This window comes from Myotis nattereri (assembly GCF_964212035.1).
Source record: "Myotis nattereri genome assembly, chromosome: 12".
Classification (NCBI taxonomy): Eukaryota; Metazoa; Chordata; class Mammalia; order Chiroptera; family Vespertilionidae; genus Myotis; species Myotis nattereri.
The window spans coordinates 33,195,510-33,219,736 of record NC_138087.1 but is presented as its reverse complement, the minus strand read 5'-3'; the positions used below and the strand labels follow the sequence as shown (position 1 = coordinate 33,219,736).

The 24,227-nt window shown below is 41.0% G+C and overlaps 1 protein-coding gene across 1 annotated transcript in view; it reads left to right on the top strand.

Moving 5' to 3' along the window:
• The window catches only part of KDM4C (lysine demethylase 4C), a 328,521-nt gene that overhangs the window by 284,480 nt on the left and 19,814 nt on the right, over positions 1-24,227 (top strand). Inside the window, exon 19 of the mRNA XM_081103409.1 lies at positions 11,845-12,015. Coding sequence (XP_080959535.1) covers positions 11,845-12,015 — 171 coding nt within the window. The remainder of the gene's footprint in view (positions 1-11,844; positions 12,016-24,227) is intronic.

Sequence of the window (24,227 nt, the reverse complement as noted above, 5' to 3'; positions counted from 1 at the left end):
TCTAACTCTCTATCTCTCTCCCTTCCTCTCTGTAAAAAATCAATAAAATATATTAAAAAAAATAATTAAGGCATGCATTATTGTCTGATAGCTTGTTAAGAAAACTAAGTGGTGACACTAATCCCATATTTTAACATTGGTGTTAGAGTCAAACACCATGAATACAGGGAGAAATATAAATGGAATGTATCAACAGACATACGACAGCAAAGGATATTTGACATCCCAACATCTTGTAAAGCATAAGAAACAGGATTTCCAATTCCTTCAGGTAGAAAACAGTAATTAGGTGCTATAGTCATAGTGAAATCCATAGATACTGACAAAATGTAATAAAAGTATAACTTATTAAGATTGTTAACTGCAAGCAATAGAAAAGGCAATTAAGTAAGTTCCAACTTTTCTATCTGAAAGACCATTCTCTATGTCGACATTTTATGCCCATGCTCTATAAAGCTAATGTATAAAAGTTTAGATTAACTAGAAAGTCCTCCAGAGGCCTGTTGGCAGGCAGCCAGGCAGCCTGGGATACCCCAACTTCTTTGTCCTGCCCTCTCACATTTCTCACATGCAGATCAATCCTTCTTTTCTTTTCTGGTAAAATGGGCAGTTTCTTGATCACTCCTTATCTGAAGTTGGCTTCTTTTCATCCTGAGATATTATGCATCCTCTCGTCTTCTTGTCCCACACTAGGTGTAGCAGGACAGTGAATTTATAGAGTGGAATCCAGAGAAACACAAGAAATTCCTCTTTCTACATTCTTCAAAGAAAAATTCTTTTAATTTTTCTTTCAGCCACTTCTGGGTTGACCTCGCACCCAGCTTTTGCCTGAGCAGGAGGCAGGGAGAAGTGAGCACTCTTTGTGGGCCTCGGATATCCTCCTGAGTTATTTCCCCATTTTGTGTTTCTCTCCTTGAGTACTAGGTAGACCTTCTAGTCAAGTTCGTCTGCCTTTTCCCATTCATCTGAGGAATTAGAAGAAAACAGAGAATTCGAAAACTCTTGTAGTCAGTAACCTTTAGTTATACCTTAAAATTTGTTAACATATTCCTTTATCACATATTTGGAGTAAAACATAGCATCCTTACTAGAGACTGAGAAGTGGCTTTTGCTGAGGCTGTAGGGACCCAGAGATGAACCTTGGTGAAATGAGAGAACACGGGGCTGTAGGCATGAAACCAGGAAAGAGGGGTGACAACTACAGAGTCTCAGTTCTTTCCTTTCCTCTCCTGCCTCTACAGGAACCCCACACACTTCTCTCCATCACAGCTCTAGGCCCATACATGCATTTAATTAACATTAGATAGACTGAAAGATGGCCATTACCTTCTTGGTCAGTAATGAACTGTAAAGACTGTGGTTTTTTCTCCTTGGGTTAACACGATGAGCTAGCTGGGCAGAATCTGCCCTCCTGCTGCTGCCATTGTGATGGTCAGGAGAAACCTTTTGGCTGACTTTTCTTCCACTATTCCTTTGGTTATTTCTCCTAAAATTTTGAAAGAAACCAGGAAGCTTATGCTTGATCAATCTCTCTCTCTCTCACCTATATAAGTAGTGTGTCTGTATAGAACAGCTGTGGGCAAACTACGGCCCGCGGGCCGAATCTGGCCCATTTGAAATGAATAAAACTAAGAAAGAAAAAAAAAAAAAGAAGACCGTACCCTTTTATGAATGATGTTTACTTTGAATTTATATTCGTTCACACAAACACTCCATCCATGCTTTTGTTCCGGCCCTCCGGTCCAGTTTAAGAACCCATTGTGGCCCTCGAGTCAAAAAGTTTGCCCACCCCTGGCATAGAACCACTAAAGACCTGTTCCACCCTATTTTTCTTTCCTATTCAAGGTGACCATTTTCTTTGTTGGTAGCAGTGTATCAATGTCGATAAAGTAAATGCAAGTAATAACGTGTATAGTGCCTTTATAGTTTCTGTGCATTTTCATACATAATACATTATCTCATTTGGGCCTCACAGTAAGTAACCTTGTGTGGAGGTATTATGATTGTATTTATTTTTTATAGATGATGAAGTGGAACTTCAAAGGGTTCAACAGTCATTAGAAGTTACAGAACTTCCAGGTCATTAGAGCCAGAGCACATAGCATTTAGACTGTGCTATTTTGGCATTTTTCCAACTGGAGACTATGGCTTGGATTATCTTACATGGTTCATTATTTACCTGGGCTTCCTTCTTGGTGGCATAAAAAAACTGTTAAACCATTTAATTAAAAAAAGAGAACCAAGATGGCAGCATAGGTTAACGCCGGAGTTTGCTGCCTTGAACAACTACTTAAAAAGTGAAACTAAAAAACGGAACGGACATCACCCAGAACCACAGGAACGCTGGCTGAGTGGAAGTCCTACAACTAGGAGGAAAGAGAAACGCATACGAACACTCAGAGGAGGCGCAGTGCTGAAGTCAAATTCTGAGGTGCAGAGTGCGCGGAGCGGGCTGGCGGCGGAGGGCACGGTTGGCGTTTTCAATCGGGAGGGAGTCGCAGACTCTGAGCTCAAGATACCGGCGAGTCTTTAGGGACCCAGACTCAAACGGGAGAAGCGGGACTGTCTGGCTTCGGTCAGAGCGAGTGCAGCTTTCTCTCAGGTTTGCAGCGGGTGCTGGACTCAGAGAGGCAGAGCCCCTGGGGACAGGACTGAGAGCAGCCATAACTGCTCTCTCCGGCCCACCCTGTTGATCCTGTGCGACCCGCCCCGCCCAAGCCCTGCACAGAGGCATTTGCCAGATAGCCTCAGGCAAAGGCTAGATTAGCACCTCCCTAGAGGACAGAAGTTCTCTCACTGCAGACACAGCTGATTCTCATAGCCACTTGGCCTGGAGGTCAAACCCTCCCTGGTATTAGCTACAACAATCAAGGTTTAACTATAAGACTGCGCACAAAGACCACTAGGGGGTGCACCAAGGAAGCATAACAAAATGCAGAGACAAAGAAACAGGACAAAATTGTCAATGGAAGATATAGAGTTCAGAACCACACTTTTAAGGTCTCTCAAGAACTGTTTAGAAGCCGCCGATAAACTTAATGAGATCTACAAGAAATCTAATGAGACCCTCGATGTTATATTGGGGAACCAACTAGAAATTAAGCATACACGGACTGAAATAACGAATATTATACAGACTCCCGACAGCAGACCAGAGGAGCGCAAGAATCAAGTCAATGATTTGAAATGCGAGGAAGCAAAAAACACCCAACCGGAAAAGCAAAATGAAAAAAGAATCCAAAAATGCGAGGATAGTGTAAGGAGCCTCTGGGACAGCTTCAAGCGTACCAACATCAGAATTATAGGGGTGCCAGAAGAAGAGAGAGAGCAAGATATTGAAAACCTATTTGAAGAAATAATGACAGAAAACTTCCCCCACCTGGTGAAAGAAATGGACTTACAGGTCCAGGAAGCGCGGAGAACCCCAAACAAAAGGAATCCAAAGAGGACCACACCAAGACACATCATAATTAAAATGCCAAGAGCAAAAGATAAAGAGAGAATCTTAAAAACAGCAAGAGAAAGAAAGTCAGTTACCTACAAGGGAATACCCATACGACTGTCAGCTGATTTCTCAACAGAAACTTTGCAGGCCAGAAGGGAGTGGCAAGAAATATTCAAAGTGATGAATACCAAGAACCTACAACCAAGATTACTTTATCCAGCAAAGCTATCATTCAGTATTGAAGGTCAGATAAAGAGCTTCACAGATAAGGAAAAGCTAAAGGAGTTCATCACCACCAAACCAGGATTATATGAAATGCTGAAAGGTATCCTTTAAGAAGAGGAAGAGGAAGAAAAAAGGTAAAGATACAAATTATGAACAACAAATATGCATCTATCAACAAGTGAATCTAAGAATCAAGTGAATAAATAATCTGTTGATTATAATAGAATCAGGGACATAGAAAGGGAATGGACTGACTATTCTTGGGGGGGAAAGGGGTGTGGGAGATGCGGGAAGAGACTGGACAAAAATCGTGCACCTGTGGATGAGGACAGTGGGTGGGGAGTGAGGGCGGAGGGTGGGGCGGGAACTGAGAAGAGGGGAGTTATGGGGGGAAAAAGAGGAACAAATGTAATAATCTGAACAATAAAGATTTAATTAAAAAAAATGAATAAAAACTTTAACAAGTAAAAAAAAAAAAGCCATTTAATTAGTCTGTTTTGCTTTGGGTTGACTTCCTTACAAAAATTTTGCATCTATTTTAGCTATTTTTATCCCATTCACAAACTTTAATTGAGATTCAGAAAACATTGTTGGCAAGAGTACCATATAGTAATACCCTATGCCCCTTGCTTCTCCTACTGAAAATGTCTCATTCAAGATAGTGAAACAAAATTGTTGTATTATCTTATAATTGAACAAATGCTTTCCCTCCTCATCTCCCCCAAATTGTAATTTCTTCAACATTTTTTCAAGATGGTTTGGAGTATTTTAGATGCTTTGCATTTTCAGATAAATTTTATAATCAGTTTGTTAATTTCTACACATACACATAGAATTATTTAAATTATTGAGATTTTATGAAGTTATAGGTCTTCCCTAATTTCACTCTTGCTACACAAGAAGCTCGAGGGCTCCTGAAATATAAATACCAAGGCAGAGCTTCTTGGAGCAGGCATCCAGGGAAGACTCACCTGTTCTCCAGCAACTAAGGAGAGTGAATGTGTCTTAGGAACACACATCAGGTTCCGTCTTAGTAGTGGGATGCTGCCACAGCCCTCCAGCTCCACTAGTCTACCTGCTGTGAGCTTCCTCTCTGCTCTTTATGAAGCAAGTTTCTTATTCTTCAGAATAGAAAGTAGGAGGTGTTTACCTAGTGAGAGTTTTCCTACATTAACACAGGGAAGCACAGTTCTCCCATTCTAGTTCTCTTCACTTACCTCCCAAACAAGACCATGAGGTGAGCTCATGACTCAGATGGAAAAGAATTAGTTCCCCCCCCCCCCCCCGCCACTTTCTTGTGCAGTCTGTTATACTGCTACACACGTTAAAGTGAATAAGACCTAAGTCTGCTGGGAAACTGCTTACCACTATTTCCCACTTATTATATGTTTGCACGTAAAAACCCATGAGAAATAAAAGTACACGTGAACAAGCAGACATGTAGAAAATTAAATACTTGTGACATTTTTATGAGTGTGCATGTGCATTTGTCTGTAGGAGCAATTATTTCTTCACGAAGCCCCAGGGCTTTAGGTTTTTCTGGGTAGGAGATTTTTACCAGGCTCTTGTAATTTTATGAAGAAAGCTGTCATTATTACAGGACAGGTTTAGAGGAGTGACTCTGCTGCATTCATTTGGTAAAAGAAGAACAGTTTGTATTAATGCATTTACTCAGATCCCTCTAGAAATTTTTATAAGATGGATACTTGAAAAGGTACAATAATATCTCAAAGGTTGTTAATTTGTAGAAGTAAGGGAGAAATAATGAAGTGGAGAAAGTGGAAGGGTCATTGGCTACATGGAAATGTGCTTTTTTGTCTGTTCATGGGATAAGTTAACTTGGCTTTGTTTCTTCAGCTCCCGCGCTTTGTTGGCTCTGTGAGCCTCTGAGTAGACTGTTTTATTTGGATTTACGCCCTTCAGTAACATTATATAGATGGTTAACCCAGCCACGGATTTTCTCAAGATGACATCTCTGCCCATGACACATCTTAGCAGATATTGGGTGACCCTCATTTACGGTGTAAACACAGATCAGCCTTGCAAAATCTTGGATAAGACTTTAGAAATCTTAGAGCATAGGATAAGAGCATAGGAATCTTCCTTCCTTCTACCACACAGGATCTTTCCCTCTAAACCCTCTCTATAGAGGTCATATTGAACTAACTGCTCTCTGTCAGAAACTCATTGGGATAAATTATATTTGAGAATATAGTACATATTCCAATCTCAGAACTTCTTAGATTCCTGTGTCAGTTACCCATTTCAGCTTCTATAAATTAACCTGTCACAGAGGTGTCTTCTTTGAGTTTCATTTCACCACCATATCCTTTTATGGACAGTGTATACAAGCACCATTATCTAGATGATTGCTGTTAAAAGATTGACTGCTGTACGTCTAAGTATTTCAGATGATAATATATTTATAATTTAGTATCAAGAAATATTTGTGTTAGGGGATGAGAAAAAATTACAATTTCTTTCACTAAATTTCAGCTAGAATTGCACAATCCTGTCAGTTTTTAGTATGGGCAGCAATGGCACTAGCAGTTTCTGTGACCTGTTCGCAGTAGTAATCATGTCATCATTGTCACTAGGCATTAGAATTTAATACATTATTATAGAAGCATAGGTCTTAAACCACAAATTTGGTGAGGTTTTTTTCAATATAATTTGTTTGTTTTGTAATCTTGTGTGCTTAATTTTATGCAGTTACAAACATCAGTCTGAGCCGGGGTTCACAGGCCCACAGGTGACCACTCTGCTTGCAAATGGCCTTCCCGCTGCTGTGCATGTGGGCTTCCTGGCTCTTTCAGACCTGGCTCCGGTGTTCCCAGGGGTGAAGCCTTCTCTGGAAGGCTCCTTCCTCCCCCTTCCTGGGCGCTCTTAATACCTACACTGAGGTCAGCCATGTCTGTCTGCCTTTCTGCCCACGAGCTTTTGAGAGACTGGACCCTCTCCCTCCTTTATTTTAAGCCTTTGCACCTAGCAGTGTGCCTCGCTTGTAATAAGCACCAGGAACTGCTTATTTAAATGCCATGTTCCCACTCCATGCCCATCCATGCATTGCTTTTCCTCTTTGCATTGTGTGCCTGCCAGTTCTTTCTTGGCTCTGGCTCAGAGTTTACTGATGTAAAGTTCTTGTCAGGTAAGGAATGGTGATTTTTCCATCCTGTTTTGCCAGCACTGCTTTAAATGTTCTGGAGTCAGCCTGTTGGATGTTGGCATGCCCTTGATGAGCCAGTATTAGGGACATATTTTTCTCCCTACTCAGGTTATAATCATTGATGATTTGCCATCTTTTCTCTTAAGTGTGGAAATATATGTCAGCATTGGTTAGAATCTTAGGAAAGTTAGAGAGCTTTGTAATAAGGGCTCATTTAAGTTTTAAGCCCACCCTGATTGAAGGCAACATGGTATCAGTGGAGAGAAAACTCTTTTACATCTAAACAATTAGCTTTTATTATTGGTGTTGCCCTGTAGAGGTGGCTTAGTTTGATGGGAAGGACAGGTATAGCAATGAGTTTCAAAAAGACAATGAGGCTTTTTGTATGGGTGCGTGTTATTTTAAATGAGTATAGCCCCAAACCAGAGCATAAAATACCCATATTGTGGATTTGACCCCCAGCATACAGGAGGCAACTGATCGGTGTTTCTCTCTCACAATGATCTCTCTCTCTCTCTCTCTCTCTCTCTCTCTCTCTCTCTCTCTCTCCCTCCCTCCCTCCCTCCCTCCCTCCCTCTTTCTTTCTCCCACCTCACCTCTCTAAAATCAATAGAAAAAAAATCTATTCATTTTATTATAACAACATTCATTTCTTAGGAATTAGTAATGATTATTAAGAACAAAATAAAAGTGCCTTTTTTGTTACATCCTATTTGGCCTCAATGTGAGATATAAGTCAGATGAAATTTTATAATTAAATTTGTGCATCATTCCACTTTAAAAAATGTTCATTTCCTCAAGTCCTTATATCATATTTACTGAACTGGAAGATAAATATTGAAGATGGCCTTACTAAGTAATTTGGCTTCAGCTTTTTTTTTTTTTTTTTAGCATCTCAGTTAAGTAGATCTAACTGTGGATTGGTTGCTATTTGAAGAATTAGAAACTTGCAAGGACTCTTGTATTTTATTAATTTTAGTGTTTTCAAGAATTATTAAAGAAATACATAATGACAGTACAGAAAAGTACATAAAGAAACAAATGAGTACAATTCTATTACCTGGAGTTATACAGTTTAGTATATTTTTTCATAGTATTTATTTTATATATTATCTGTGTGTGTTACAAGCCATTACAATACTTAATGGCTTAAAGCAATGACAACTCTTTGGCTGGTGATTTTGTATGTCATAGTTTAGGCTGGGATCAGCGGGTGGTTCTTCTGTTCCAGGCTGGTTGCCTCATTCATCTGTGGTCAGCTGCAGAACAGTTCTTCTCTTGGATGGATTCTCTCACATGTCTAGGGCCTTAGCTCTGGTCAATGTGATCTCTCATATGCCAGCAGAGTAACTTGAGTTTGTTCACATGACAGAATCTAGGACCCCTTTAGAGACAGCAGAAATGTACAAGGATTCTTGAGCAAAAGGCTTTGAGTTGGCATACTATTGCTTCTATTGTCTTCTATTGGCCAAAGCAGGCTAAGCTACAAGGCTACCCCAGATCAAAGGGTGGGGAAATAGACTTCAGCTCTTGATAGGTGGAGCTGCAAAGTCACATTGCAAGGATGTGGGAAAAGGGAAGAGTGAAGATTGGTGGGCATTTTTGCCACTTAACTGCAGAGTGTGTGTGCATGTCATGTGTATGCATATGTGGAAACCGAGAGCATATGCAATTATTTCTGCATTTTTCATCACGAGATAGGCTTCAAATCCTAGTGGCTATTTCAATACTGTGAGATACTTGGGAGATGAAATGAATTTTAAAAATCTTTTTAAATCTTTTTATTTATATATTTATATAAAGGGTGGGAGAGAGAGAGAAACCTCAATGATGAGAGAAAGAATCATTGATCGGTTGCCTGCTGTATGCCCCCCACTTGGTATCCAGCCTGAAACCCGGGCATGTGCCCTGACCGGGAATAGAACCATGACCTCCTGGTTCATAGGCTGACACTCAGTCACTGAGCTACATTGGTCGGGCTTAAATGAATTTTTATATGAGAAGTTCCTTAGAACGTATGTAGAACAGAGGAGGTAGATAATAAATCATAGTTTAAAAAGTAAGAAAAAGAAAAAAAGTTCTTTAAGAAACTGCTTAAATACCATCAGTCTAATTTCTGGGTTGGTTTTATTTCTCCTCTGATTTCTTTCCACATTTACTCTCCTGGTTGATGATATTGAGGTACTGGTAATGGGAGAGAACTTGTTTCTGAGCCCCATTTCAGCCTGTCACCAACTGGGAGACCTTGGAAAAGTCACTTGACTTTATATCTCAGTTACTTCATCTATTTAGTGAAAATAACTATTTCACAGAGTTGTTGGGGGAGAATTTAATTCTCATGTATATTGACATGTGTTGGAAACTCTAGATGTGTTATTATTTTTTAGGAGCTCTTTGAACATTTGTTTTGTAGAATTTCTAGAACACTTTTTTACTTAATATTTTTTTCATATCCCCAGCATCTCAAACTGACTGATTTTAGCTTTTCTTTGAAAGAAGTTGTGTTAAAAACAAATAAAAACAACAACAGGTATTTCTGCTTAGTGCATATTAAAGAAAATTTGACTTTCACAGTCTTAGCCTACATACAGATCTTCGAAATACCATGGACATTTCTTTAATCTGATGGAGCCCCCTTGCATAAATCTGTCTTCCCTGATCAGAAATGACATTCTTAACATCAATAGACTCATGGGCTTTTCTGACAGGAAATACTTGTGAGGATGTATGATCAGTTATGGGGTATGCTTATCAATAAATTTTTCTTACAAAAACAAATCAGAAATCCTATCAAAATATCACTATGAAAAAATCTATTTTCCTTAGTACTTCCCATAAAATGGTCATGCTTGAAGCTTATGAATATTTTTATTTAGATGAAGGCTCTATATTTAATACGTGTGCTGGCCATCTTTCCAACCAGTCAATTTGCATAAATTTCACGTCCTAAGTAGGAAGAAAATGGTTGTGGTCTGGAGTCAACCTTTTCTTTGTCAAGTCTATATCACTTTTCTTTCCCTTGACTGGCTGCTTCCACTTACCACACGCTGTGGATTTCACCGTAAACCTCCTTTATTCCCTCCCACTGCTGACATACATCCTTCCTTACCCCCAGAAAGAGAACATCTTCCTGAAACTCGCTTTTACTTTGCCAGTTTCTAAACAGTGAATGAATTGAATTCTCCCTTATTTTGAAAATGTGTTTGCACCCATCTTTATAGTTCATTCATTCATTTTTGTTCATTGATTGATTGATTCATTCATTATTCAGCAACAGCGTTGTACACCCCTGCTGAATGCCATGGATAAAAAGACAGATAAGTCCTAGTGCTGTCCTGTGGATGTGCCCTGTCGTAGGAGGTGCCCTGTCGTAGGAGGGACAGTACATGAAAGTGACATTTGGCCAGGGCTTTAAGTGAGAGAGAAACAAGGCTCTGGGAGCCTGGGCAGTGTGGGGAGAAGACCACACTATGCCTTCCTTCCTAAGGACCATAGCTGTGTGCTATGACAAGAGTTAGAGTCAGGAGTGGATGCAGTGAAGAGCAGGACAGCGATGATCTGGAGCTGGATTAAGCTTTGTCATGTGAAATCAGAGTCTGCACAGGCATACACACTGATTGCTGAGTAAGGAGGGAGGAGTTTCACTGACCGGGTCTCTGGTATGTTCTTCATTTCCCAAAATGAAGCCATTTCACATTTGCTGAGAACAAATTGCCTATGAGTCTAGGTATTTTATGTACTTCATCCTATTTTATAGCAGACCTTCCACATAAATATCCCCATTTTGTAGATAAGCAAACTGAGGCTGAGGAAGGCTAAGTAACATCTCCAAGATCATGTAGCTAAAGAAGCAGAGCTTAGGATTCAGAGCCAAACCACTGTCTCTGTAAGATGGTAAACCCAGTGTTAAAATAACAGGCACGAAGGAACAGATATCATAGTGAAATGCAGTATTTGCAGTTCTCACCTTCCTCATAGTAAAGCTGGATCAGGCAAGGCTCATCCATGATGTTAAATCCAAGCATAAGTGTGCAGGATATATGTGTGGTGCTAAAGTTCTCCCACAGATTGTTTATTAGTAATAGAAGAAAAGGGTGATTATGAAGTAGAGAAATTGGACCATACTTTTGACCATGATAAAAATTCTCATCCCCATGGAGAGGCAGACAAGCAGCATGTGCCTCTAGATGTGACATCCTGAGTGGAACACAGCATCACCTGTGTGGGGTTCTGGCCCGGAACATACAACCTGGATCTGATCACGAGGAAACATCAGACAAGTGCTCTATTCACAAAGCAGGGGGAGGGAGGAGTGTATCCTTCAAAAGTATCACTATCATAAAGGACAGAGGAAGGTTGGGAAAATGTTCCAGATTAAGGGAGGCTCAGGAGCTGTGGCGACTAATACAGTGTTGGACCTTTGACTGTGTCCTGCACTGGAGTGTGGGGACCAGGGGCTCGGGGGCCCTGAGTCTCGGCTCAGTTGACAAAATTGGAATATGCATTGTAGAGGATCGGGTGTGTTGATGTTAAATTTACTAACATTAGTAACTGTAACTGTTATGTAACTGTGGTTATGTAAAGGAGAACACCTCTTCTTAGAAAACACACACTGATGTATTTATGAATAAAAGCCCAGTAAAGCTCAAATGGTTGGTGGTGAGGGGATAGTATGCAGGCGTGCGCGCACGTGTGTGCGCACACACACACAATTTGTATATCATACTTAAATATACACATATATAAAATAGAAGTATAATATGAAAATAAAGAAAATGGTAAAATGCTAATAGGAATAGATAAAGGGTCAAAGAATATATGGGTGCTCCTGTACCATTCATATCCTTACAACTTTTAAGTCTGAGAATATTCCCCAATAAAAAGTTAAAAAATAAAAAATGATATTACTAAGCCAATTACTGTTTTTTTAAAAAAATATTTCTTTTATTTTCTGTCCTTTTCTCTTTTTCCTCTTTCTTTTCTCTTTTCTGCCTCCACCCCTCATTAGAAGTTGAAGGCTGGCGAGAGGGGCATCTCTGTGGGGCAGACCGTCATCACAAAGCACCGGAACACCCGGTACTACAGCTGCAGAGTGATCGCTGTGACATCGCAGACCTTCTACGAGGTCATGTTTGACGATGGCTCCTTCAGCAGAGACACGTTCCCTGAGGATATTGTGGTAAGTAAGTTCCTGGGGTGCATGTCCCCAGTTTACTTTTTGGTGTAACTAAAGCAGCTGAACCTTTCAGGAATCTTTCTTCTGACTTTGGTAATAGCTCTTTCGTTTATTATTTCATTCAGATGTGCTGTTTTCCCACCATGAATAAATATTGTTTTCTAGGATGTTCCTTAGCCTTCATCATCCTAAATAGTAGCCAGGTAAGTGTAGACTCATCTCCTCAAATTCTTTTAATTAAATGAGAAATATATGGGGCCAGGGAACACAAAATGCAAATTCACCTATTCTTTCCTGTTACAGTTAGCACATTTGAATACCTTTATTACTTCTTTTTCTTTGTGCTTAACTAAAGAACATGGCTTTTACTAACCTGATTTGACAGTGGCATCTGTGATCTGGCAGATGTTTCATACAGCAGTGCCAAAAGTCACTCAGAAAAAGGGCTGTGACTTATACTGAGTTTCTTAACTGTGGTCTGGAATGAACATACGTGTGTGTGTGCGCACACACACATGCGCATCCATCTACCTGTCTCTGTCCTGTTTCTTCGGTCCCCTCAATGAACCCTTGGGAATTACTCAGAGGATCAGGTGACTATGTCTCAGGAGCCTGTTTCTAGCAGGATGTTTCTAAAGAAGAACAATTTTCGTGGAAGGGTTTTTGAAACGGAGATCAACCAGATAACGGGTCAGGGTTAGTCTAGTGGTCATTTTGTTACCCTTATGTGCTTAAGGGAAGAATCGTTTGGGGGAGCCAGGCCTCAATATTGTATTTGTAACTTCTGCCTTGTTCTAGGTCTGCTGATGCTTTGCTCTTTGTACTTAGAAGGTCGTTTTTTAATGACTTGATAGTAATAACTATGTGTTATGTGCAGTTGATAATTACAGGTGACCATATGAGATTGCTCATAGATATTTCTAGATCTCCAGTCTCTTGGGGCCAAAGGAACATTGACTTAGTCAGCTTTTAATGCTTACTTTTCTATGCTGTTAAGAGACACACGTTTGTAAACACAAGTGACCATATTTGGAAGGTTTTAAAGCAAATGAAGGTAGACAAATTAACAATCCCAGGACTTGATCCTACACCAGAGGGTGAATTGTGCTTCTTTGCAAAATTCTAACTGGAGCTTCACTTTGCTGCATTGCCATCGCCACACATAAACTGCAGCCCTTAGGTAACATGCTTAACTGGTCAGAGTAGGTCCCTTTGGGCACTCAATGCACAGCCAAGCATCACACTGGGAGCTGGCAAAATAACCAGAAAGAAGGTGCGATTCCTACTCAGTTGGGGGGAGGAAGCAGGCTAGTAAATGGGTGCTTTCCATAAGTGTGATCAATACCATGAATAAACCGGGTGCCACTTATCATCTGTTGGGTCCAGAAGAATGAGTAGGAGACTCCCCAGGGTTAGTTGGGCTGACACTGACTGACATGTCCAAGGCCAGGACTGCTTCAGAAACCTAATGTGTGTGGACTCATTTTCTCCTCACAACCTTACGTGTTAGGCACTACTATTTTCCACATTTTGTTTCTGAAAAAACTGAGGCACAAAGAGATAAATAACTAGCAAGTGTCAGAAAGAGTATTTAGTCCCAGCGCCTGGCTTTAGAACATGTGTTTTTAACCCCTGGGAAGAAAGGCAATTTGAAGCAGGAGGAGAGGGGTTTGCAAGGTCATGAAAGGCCTGACCATATACAGGAGACCAAGGCCCATGGCTGTGGCCAGCCTTGCCTAGGCAAAATACTCACTTCAGGATCAGCCTTCTTTTGTGCAAACTGTGAATCCTCAGCCAGCAAAAGAGAGAAAACTTGGGTGGGGAGCATTGTGGGGTGTGATAAAAGACCTCTGAGCACTAATCCCCAAACCTGAGCAAATAGTTAGGTCTCTGTCCGTGTTAGGACATATTGAGTCCTAACTTCCCTTTCACTTCACAAGCCTTCGTACACCCAGCCAGTTTTTGGTTTGTTTTTTCCTTTTTGTTGAATTTATTGGGTGACACTGGTTAACAAAATATACAGGTTTCAGGTGCCCAATTTACAGCACATCATCTGTACACACAGCCAGCCAGGTGTAAGCTTCTCTGGAACGTCTTTAACTTGTACATTGGAAAAGAGTGTCTGTGATCCTGGAAGTTTCTGAAATTCCATAAATTTTCCTTTGACACTGTCTGCTCCGATTCTCTGTGAAACTTTAAGTTTGCTTCTAAGTACATGTGGGTGTTGTGAGAACACTGGCTCCAAAATGTATAAGATTGTTCAGAAGCACCATGGCACTGAAATCAACAGGAATGGAAAAGCAAAATTTTGTACAGCTTAGTTAGCATTACTTAGTATATTCGGCTAAGGTTTGGGGGGTTTATGTAGGCACGTGTGTGGTCAGAGCCCTACCCTTGAAGGGAGGGACAGCATGTGCAGTGATGAGGGGCATAGATTGGAGGGGGACCTGCCTGAATATGTGTGATTGTTAATTTCTTCAGGAGAAAAATATGATAGTCATCTGCAAGCAGGTCTTCTCTCTTTCATCCAATCCTTCCTCCCTGTATATTTCTCCCCACCCCATCCCATGTCTGACATTTTTGGTTACTTGTTTCAGGCCTCTTACACCAAGTAGGAAGGTTTCAATCATGTTGTGTTTTCAAATTTCACCTACTTTCTAGTAATCCCGCCCTTTGTTGGCTTCCTGCTCTTTGTTATCTTGGTGCTAAGTGAGGCATTCCCAGGACATCTTGGATGGCTCTATAGGGAGATGTTTTTCCCTTAAAATATTGCATCCATCAGAGTTCTCTAGAGAAACAAACCAATCAGTGTGTTTGTATTTATGAATACAATAAATATATTAAAAGTGTGTAAGAGTGTGATTTATTGGCTCATGTGGTTATGGAGGCTGAGAAGTCTCAAGGTCTGCTGTTGGCGAGCCAATGGTGCAGTTCCATCTGAGTCTGCAAGCTGAGAACCATGAGATAGGTGTGCAGGTGTGGTGTGAGGCCACAGGCTTCAGACCCAGGAAGAGCCCTTTTCATTTAGAGTCTAAAGGCAGGAAAAAGCCGAGCCCCAGTTCAAGGCAGGCGACAGGAGGAATTCTCTTTCTGGAGGAGGCTGAGGCCACCCTTTTTGTTCTATTCAGGCCTTCAGTTCATTGGCTGAGGCCCACTAACACTGGGGATGGCACTCTTTACTCAGTCAACCAACGCAAATATTAAACTCATCCAAACGCCCTCACACACTCACCCAGAGTAATGTTTGACTAAATATCCGGCTGCTCCGCAGTCCAATCAGGTTGACACATAAATTAATCATCACAAATGTCTGATCCTGATGCACTTTAGAAGACTCTTTACCTTGTGGGGCCGGGCAGACTCTGTGGCAGCTGATTATTTCCTTTTTGACGAAACAGTGGCCACGTTGTTTCAGCCAGTTTGTAGCACTCTGTCGATCCAGTCCATTAGCCATGCACTTGATCTTGGTCATCGTCCAGGCTCCACAAGGTGAACTCATGGGGTTTAAGGCAAGCTTTTAAAGGGTTATGCAAGGGTGGTTGGGGTCTGTGCTTCTCACTGAAATTGATGAAAGCTGTACAATTAAATGCCATTATAGTATGTCCCCTAGACTTCAGTTTGAGATCGGGGAATTTGGTGTTTAACTTTAAGGCATATTGGATGACTGTAATTAAGTACATGTAAATTATATTGATTCCCCTATATGATATAATGTAAGTATGTTTACACCATCATTGTTAGGCCATGTGGTTTAATTGCTGTGATTGTCCCACTTCTACTTTTGATATTCATCTACACTAATTTACTCAATGTGCTTATCAGGTGTGAGTGCTGCTGGGAAGGTTCTTTTCCCAAATTCAGTGTGACATCAGTGTTACTGGCTACTGAAGAATGAACTTCTCTAATCTGTGGTGCTTGCTAGCTAGAACTGCTGTACGGGTATAGCACAATTTCAGTTGTCTAACTGTGAAAATCGGATTTAGAATATCAAGTTTAATCATCCCAACGATTTATGTATGTCATGAATATCTTCCCTTTTGAAGCCTGATGCTTTAGTAAGGAAATTCACATTCCCTATATATAGAATCACTGATTACAAATCATTTTCTAAACCCAGAGAAGAGAACCTTTCATGCAGGCCGGCCTGTCGTGTTTTAAAATAAGTTTACCAAGCATTAAAATGCCCATGTTAGGCTTACGAGACTAGAGAGAGTATTTGAAGCTGTAGAGAGAAACATTCTTTGGACTACCAGGAAATTTATTTCCATACCTTTATCTATGATAGCTAGAAAAATGTCCAAAAATTATCCTTTCCACGGTGCACCTGCAGAAGGTGTGTATCAGCCCAGTTACACTCAGCATGCAATCTGTAGCTGTCAAGGGCAGTAATAAAAGATGTATTGCCATGAACCTCCACCTGTCGGTCTATGAAATTGCGACACACTTCCTGATGAATTTTTTGTCTCTTACAATTTTGATGGGAATGGAAGTTGCCCACCCGAGAGAACTCAAGGAGCATAGACATTCCAGGCCCCCTTTTAAGCTCTGGCAGCCCATGCTGACCCCAGAGTGATGACAGGTTCCTTTCTAAGTCTGAACTTAGAGCTCATTTCCAGAAAGGAGGCTAGTGCATCGGGTTCCAGATAGTTCTAGGATGAGCACTTGACATTCACCAGTGGGCATGCGAAGAGAAACAGGACCATTTAGAGACTCGACAGCAAGAGTCCATCACTGCAATTTCCATGAGGACTCGCTGCATTTTTCAGCCTCAGCTGATGTGTGGAAGAAGCATGAGAACTATATTCTTCAGGGTTGTAGGGATGTATTGTCAAGGCCTTTAGTTTGTGGGCTGTATGGCACAAACTGAAGTTCTTAGAGCTGATTTTTTCTTTCAGGTGTTTTTAAAACACATTGCTTAAACTTGTGAGCCTCCATTATTTTCCCCTCATTTTCTTCACCGTCTAGTAGTTTATGCTGTCTTTTCTGGTCTTAATGTTACAGTGGTTCTCAACCTTCCTAATGCTGTGACCCTTTAATACAGTTCCTCATGTTGTGGTAACCCCCAACCATAAAATTATTTTCGTTGCTACTTCATAACTGTAATTTTGCTACTGTTATGAATCGTAATGTAAATATCTAATATGCAGGATGTATTTTCATTGTTCGCAACCCACAGGTTGAGAACCGCTGCAGAAGATGTGTTCTCAGAACTTGGTTCCTGCTTGTTCGATTAAACAGTGCCTGTGTGAGATTTCACACAAACAGCTTCCTGTTCCCACTCTGCAAGTAGGGGAAGGAGACAAAGGAAAACATCTGAGGGGCAGGGTTGAGAAACTAAGAAAAGAGTTGTTCCCAGCAGCAATCTCTACCCTGGGACCCCAGGAAGCACTTTCAGATCCCTCCTGGCATATCAGGGTTGAGGTGCCCCGATTTTCAAGTCAGGTGGAAGTTGTACCTCATCCCAGACCATCTGTTCTGTTTCCTCCAGACTGATGCCCCTAACTACCTTCCTTCCTCCCAGCCCCTACCATGGCTTTTCTAGAATCAATGGAAATTTGCCAGGGAAGGCTCTGAAAACTTTGTTGATTGGGGGTTCTTCAGGAATGGCGCACATGACATCTGACTGCTCAGGAGTGGTGCTCTAGCGGCACTTTCCTGACTGAGGACCTGAGACCCTCTTCCCAACCAGGATATAGCATACACATTGATAACACATCCCTGAAGATATTGGGCTCATAAATTAACAGAGTGTATGTTCCTATTTGACCATAGGGTTTAAATTACTTTGGTAATAGAGTGAACTTAGGTTATTATTTGACAAATATATCCAGGAGAAGTCAATACTGTCTATTTAGTGATGAACTGACACTGCCCTCATTATTTCCTTTTCACATCTTATTTGAAAGAATTTAGCTGATTTTATCAGGTGACACAGAACCAGTATTAAATCTAACCTTTTGTTTTACTAAACAAATTATATTTTGAGATCAGAGTATGTGGGTAAAGGGAGGACCATGATATAAGGAAACGTGGAAAGAGATTGGGTTGGTTGCATTTTTTTCTTTCACATTTTAATCTTCTCCACGGCCAGGAAATGCTCTCTGCCAGGAAGCGGGTGGAAACGTGGAAGCTGTGGCCTGCTGTACCGTCGCTGGCTGCGCGTTTCTGTAAATCAGCTGCTTTGCACCGTCTGGTTTCTTGGCTTCTATAAAATGGAGGGTATTGGCGTTTTTAAGTCTTCTATGATTTAGATATCTTATCTAGGGCCATTAAACATAAAGAATGTTTAACTCCTCTAAATGTTATAATAGTACAGTGTGTTGTATAATGATTTATACATGGTTTTTCAGGTCTGAGTAGGATTTTCCATTAATAAATAATGCTTATGTGATCTGTGCTTGAAAAAGATGACTTTTGCAAATTAATGACAAATACTTTGTCAAAAGGGAAGGGGGTTTTAAATTATGCATATTTCCAGTATTATAGTTCTCAGGATATATGTATAGGTAACTGTTTTTAAAACATGCTTGATATTTACCCTTTTTAGCCTTTAATTAAGAATAATGTGACCCAATAATTCCTTTATATGTGATATTCTCTTTTGGGGGTGGGGAAAATTACAGATAAAATCAAGTTTTCTAAAGCAGTTTATCTGATTTATTCCATAATTATAGTGATTAGCACATAACAAATCAGGCTTTAGTGATTGCATGCTAAGTAACCAATATCTGAAGCACTGTTGAAATAAGAACTTCAAGAGAACTGTGAATGAATGTGAGTGCCATTAACAATAGGTGACATTCTATAGTGAGATAAGGTAAAATTGTTATTGGTGGGGAGAGGTACTTGTTCCCATCTGTGGCTTATCAAAGTGGGCTTCTTATGATATCTGGAGAAAAGGAATTTTCTGAGACTTGCATAGGAGAAATGAGGTATTGTAAAAAGTTTTTCTTGTGGAATTACAATCCTGAGTTTCTAGTGTCCCATTTCCCTTTTCCTGCGAAGGAAGAAGTCCCATTTTGCTTTTAACAGGCTAAAATCAGTGCCAGTTACGAGTTTTTGCTCCATTTTGGAGAAGGTGTCCAGTCCAGCATCAGGCTAGCTTAGTTTGTATTCCCAGCTGCAGTCCATTAGTCCATTGTATGTGGGGTCCTCCTGGCTGTGGGAGAGCCACGAGCCAAAAGAGTGAGCTCCTTTGTTGAGGGGATTATGTATCCAAAATATTTCTGGGCTTGCAGTGACCCTGTTCATTCTGGTCAGTGATCTCTGTTCTCAGGTTTGACTGAAAGGTAACTTCCCATGTCACTCCAGCTTCACTGCATTTATTGCATTTAGGGCCATTTCAAGACCCCTAGTTTCCAAAGCTTAGGTTTGGCGTTTTGTTTTATTTTTTGTCTCAGAGTTGAAAGGGGCTGAGTGGAAAGCCCATGCCCCACCGTGTGAGAATACACATCCTATATTTCAAAAATAGTATGGCCCTTCATTTTCATCTCTAAATGGATATATTGTAACACACACACACACTCACACATAATTACCTCACTCTCACCCATTTGATAAAATAGTGAATATTTGCCCAAGTAATTCTTCAACATGACAATATGGCCACCAAAATTGATGAGTCATATTTAACTCTTTATGGGGCTTTCATCTTGACACATAAACATTTAAATTGAGGTAACCACACATACGTACACTTGGCCTCACTGTGGAGCTCATCGGAACTCCCTTAGTCCATAGCTCTCTTGAGCACTCGTGTATTGAGATGGCCCAACCCTGTTTTCTGTGCGTGCAGTCTTGGCTCCTCCCCTGGGACTTTTACTTCCCCTTCGCCTTCAGTGTCTGTGCTCCCCCACCCCAGGGCTCCCACATCTTGAACCACGTAAGGATGATGCATCTGCTGTGGGCCCTAGGAAGAGCTCATTTTCTTTTTTTTTCTTTCTTTAATTTTTAAAAATATATTTTTATTGAGATCAGAGAGGAAGAGAGAGGGAAAGAAAGATAGAAACATCAGTGATAGAGAGAATCATTGATCAGCTGCCTCCTGCACATCCCATACCGGGAACAGAGCCTGCAACCTGGGCATGTGACCTGACCGGGAATTGAACCTTGACCTTCTGGTTCATAGGCCGACATTCAACCACTGAGCCACACCGGCCGGGCTAATTTTTTTAAATTAATTTGAGAGAGAGAGAGAGAGAGAGAGAGAGAGAAACACACACACATTGATTTGTTTATGCATTTATTGGTTGATTCTTGTATGTGCCCTGATGGGGGATTGAACCTGCAACGTTGGCATATCAGGACGATGCTCTCACCAATTGAGCTACCTGGCCAGGACAGAGCTCTTGTTTTCTGAAGGAGATGGCATACCCTTCCAGAGTCCTGCACAACCCTTATTTTTTAGATTCATATCCTTGTTTAAAGGGAGGGGTCACTGACATGTTGGTAGACAAATGTGTGTGGTTAGGAGTAATAACAAGGATACATGCCTGGGTTGCAGGCTCGATCCCCAGTGGGGGCGTGCAGGAGGTACCCGATCAATGGTTCTCTCTCATCATTGATGTTTCTATCTCTCTCTCCCTCTCCCTTCCTCTTAGAAATCAATAAAGATATATTTAAAAAAGAAATACTGAAGGGTTTGAGATGAAAATACAAGTAGTCCTGTAGTACCCCACATCTGGGTGCAGTCCCACCTGCTGCTTGTATATCCCAAGGTGTTCAAATGCATACGTAAACTACATATGTGTGTGTGCGTGCACACGCGTGCAGATCTTTGTTGGTTTAAATGCACCTGGCATCATGTTGACTTGCTAAAAGCGAAAAATCTAGGAATCACATTCTGGATACTATTAATGTTACTGCTGATTAGTTGTTAGTGATAGATGTTTTAGACTGTTAGTTGGCAAAGCTGTCACCTTTTATGTTCCTGTACTTCCATGTTTATTTTTCACAGTATCATCCCTGGGGGCTTGTTCTCCACCTCTTATTTTTACCTACAAAAGCCAGGCTCAGCTGTTCTGGCTCCATCAACACCTCCAGCGATCCCCTGTTTCATATACCCATATATCCTGCACTCCCTCCCCCGATTTGACATATTTTTGGCTTACAGTTGCCAGTACATGCAAATCTGTATCAATTTAATACTATGGGTATTTGTTTCAAGGAAAGTAACAGGAAGCTAACAAAATCTCACAGAGGTTTTTTTTGGCGGGGGGGGGGGGGAGGGAGGGGAGAGGGAGATTGAAAAAAATATCATAAATGAAATATTAATTAACTGACTACTCAGTGTTCATTAAGCAAATCAGATTATAGCAAGAATCGGGCTTTAAAGAAAGATTAGTATCTGGCATAAAAAAGAACAGAGTAGTCGGTATTTCAAAGGTTCGATATTTATCAGGGAAAGGGCATAAAATAATCCTCAATGTAATGCTGAAGCAGGCATTTATTCCAAGCTAGAGTGTGATCAGTAAAGCCAAATTCACTGCCTTCCTCTAATGTATTCTTAAGCTTTTGAATTAAAAGCTCATGTTTGGATAAATCTGACAGTGGTGTGTTATCTACGTACTATTTTCATTCTTGTCTGGAAACCTACAAACGGCAATATTCTCCTTAATTTCACATTAAGATTATTTCGATTTGACAGTCTTTTGACAACACAAGAATCATTTGGGGAGTTTCGGAAATTTCTGCTTTCCCTGTAGGGGTAATAATGTTGAGTAAATAGATTGATGCATTATCCTCTCCTCAACCATCTTATTTATCTGTCTCCCATTTAGCCTGTGAGGAAAGAGGCTGGTAGTAATTACATCCTGTTCTTCACGAGACAGTCTGTTATGAACGTGCTTGTTTAAGTTTATGCATTTGCATTAAACCTGAAAGGAAGGACATGTTAAATGAACAGAGATAGAAGCAGTAGCTTACATGGAAAGTGTTTATAGCAGCGGTTTTCAACCTGTGGGTCGCGACCCCTTTGGTGGTCGAACGACCCTTTCACAGGGGTTGCCTAAGACCATCCTGTGTATCAGATATTTACATTACGATTCATAACAGTAGCAACATTACAGTTATGAAGTAGCAACGAAAATAATTTTATGCTTGGGTCACAACATGAGGAACTGTATTTAAAGTGCCAGAAGGTTGAGAACCACTCGTTTATAGCGTACAACTGCCCCCATTGTATTGCGATGCTCAGGCACATTTGCAACTTTGAGGCCAGTCCGGATTACTTCATTTGTACACATATACTTCAGGATTCTCTGCTTCTGAATTTAACGTAATGTGAGCTGACATTTTTTGACAAATCATGTTCTCCCAAATCCTTTTGTTTTCCTTCACCCCTTTCTGGTACTCCTTTTTAATCCTCTCATTAAAATCCTCTCCAGATGTTACTCATTTGCTTAAAACTTTGCACTGCTGGCTGTGAAATGCAAAGTTAAATTGTACCCATCTCTTGCTGAGGTGTGACTCTGTGCAAGTCATTTAATTTTTTGGTCCTTCTCTTTAAAATGGGGGCATTTGACCTAGGAGCTCTCATGGACTTCCTCTGATTCTGGCGAGGAGAAATGCAGTTGTCCGTAATCAGCTCTGACGATAAGCATGGGCATGTGCCTCGGCCAGCTGTCCACTCTTCTGCACACACACGCTCTCCTTTTAGATTCCAGGCTTTAAAGACTACCTGTGTGGGCAGTGTGAGGCCAGAAGCTGGGAAATAGCTGTTTACATAACTCCACGCTACATGGTAGTCTGTCATTTCTGTACGGCAGTATCATTTGGAGACCAAGCTATTCTTAGGTTTCAGCCCAGTCGTAATTAATCCTACACTTTTTGCTTCACCCATTTGGGTTAAGTTAAAGCAGATCTTCTGTGTGCTCACCAGAAAGTAAGGTAGTGCTGCATGAGTAGGTCTCCTCTTTGGGGTGTTGATCCAGAAAGATGCTCCCTTTCTTTGACCACAGCAGAAGCTGGTATAAAGAGCGAAGGGAGTATAGCCAGAGAGTGACTGAGACTGGATTAAGGGAAATAATAACCGTCCTCTGTGTCTGATCTTTCTCCCATTCTTTTGCATACTCCATTCCCACCACTTCAGTGAAAAAGAGAGCACTTAGACAAGGGCTTGGGACATTTCAGAACCATAATCCTAGCTCTGCCTGTCATTTCCAGTGGGCAGGTCTTTCCATGAGAGAATCTTAGCCAAGATGTCTCTTGTCTAGAGTAGCCATGGCTCAGTTCAGGGCTGCTGTATGAATAAGACTGGCTAAGGAGTAAGTGTGCAGTCCCCTCCCACCCCATTCCCTCCCCCTCCTCCTCGGTGACCCTCAAACTCCCACCCACTCTAGGCAGTTTCCTTTGCCATCCCCTGGTCAGTGGTTCTCAGGCCCTTTGTTGAACACTGCAAGTGAAAGGTAGCTCACTACCAATTTATTGCTGTAATTATTAGGAAGCATTGACTTCTTTGTGTGGATTCTAAATAGTGCCTCTGAAGCATGGAACAGAGTGTGGAATCTCAGAGTGAAGGGGGGGTGGTAATCAACCAAAGACTTTGTATGCATATATGCATAACCCATGGGCACAGACAATAGGGTGCTGAAGTACTGGGGCAGGAGGGACAGTGGGGGGAAAAAGGGCACATATGTAATACTTTCAACAATAAAGAATTATTTAAAAATAAACACTGCTTCTGAAATACGAGCCAGTCTTGCTTTGTGACCTCTAGAGCAAAACTGACCCCCCCCCTTGCAAAAAAATACCACCAAAAAATATTCTCTCCTCACTCACAGCTTGTAGAGAGCTATTAGCTTTCTCCTGAGTCTTCTCAATCCAAACTAAACCATCCTCCTGCCTGAATCACTTAGTACATATTTGTCGTGACAAGGAATGAATGATTTAATGAAAAAGTGGTTTTCAGAGTGCTTTTCCTCCGGGAGACTCAGGATGGGATTTTTTGGACAATGTCCTACTCAAAATGTTGATCTGAGGTGTGAGAACACAGTGCCAGACCCTGACCACACAGGCAGGCGTGGCAGCTCTGCTCCTTTGATCTGGCCACCGGACACTCTCCCTGCAGCCAGGAAGAGGGCCCCATGAATATTCACGCAGCTATTAAAAATCATGTTTTCACAGGGTATTTAATGGCCTCATATATACATGGAAAAAATCAGGCTCAAAATTGGACATACAGTATGATCCCAATTACATATAAAATATAAATATGC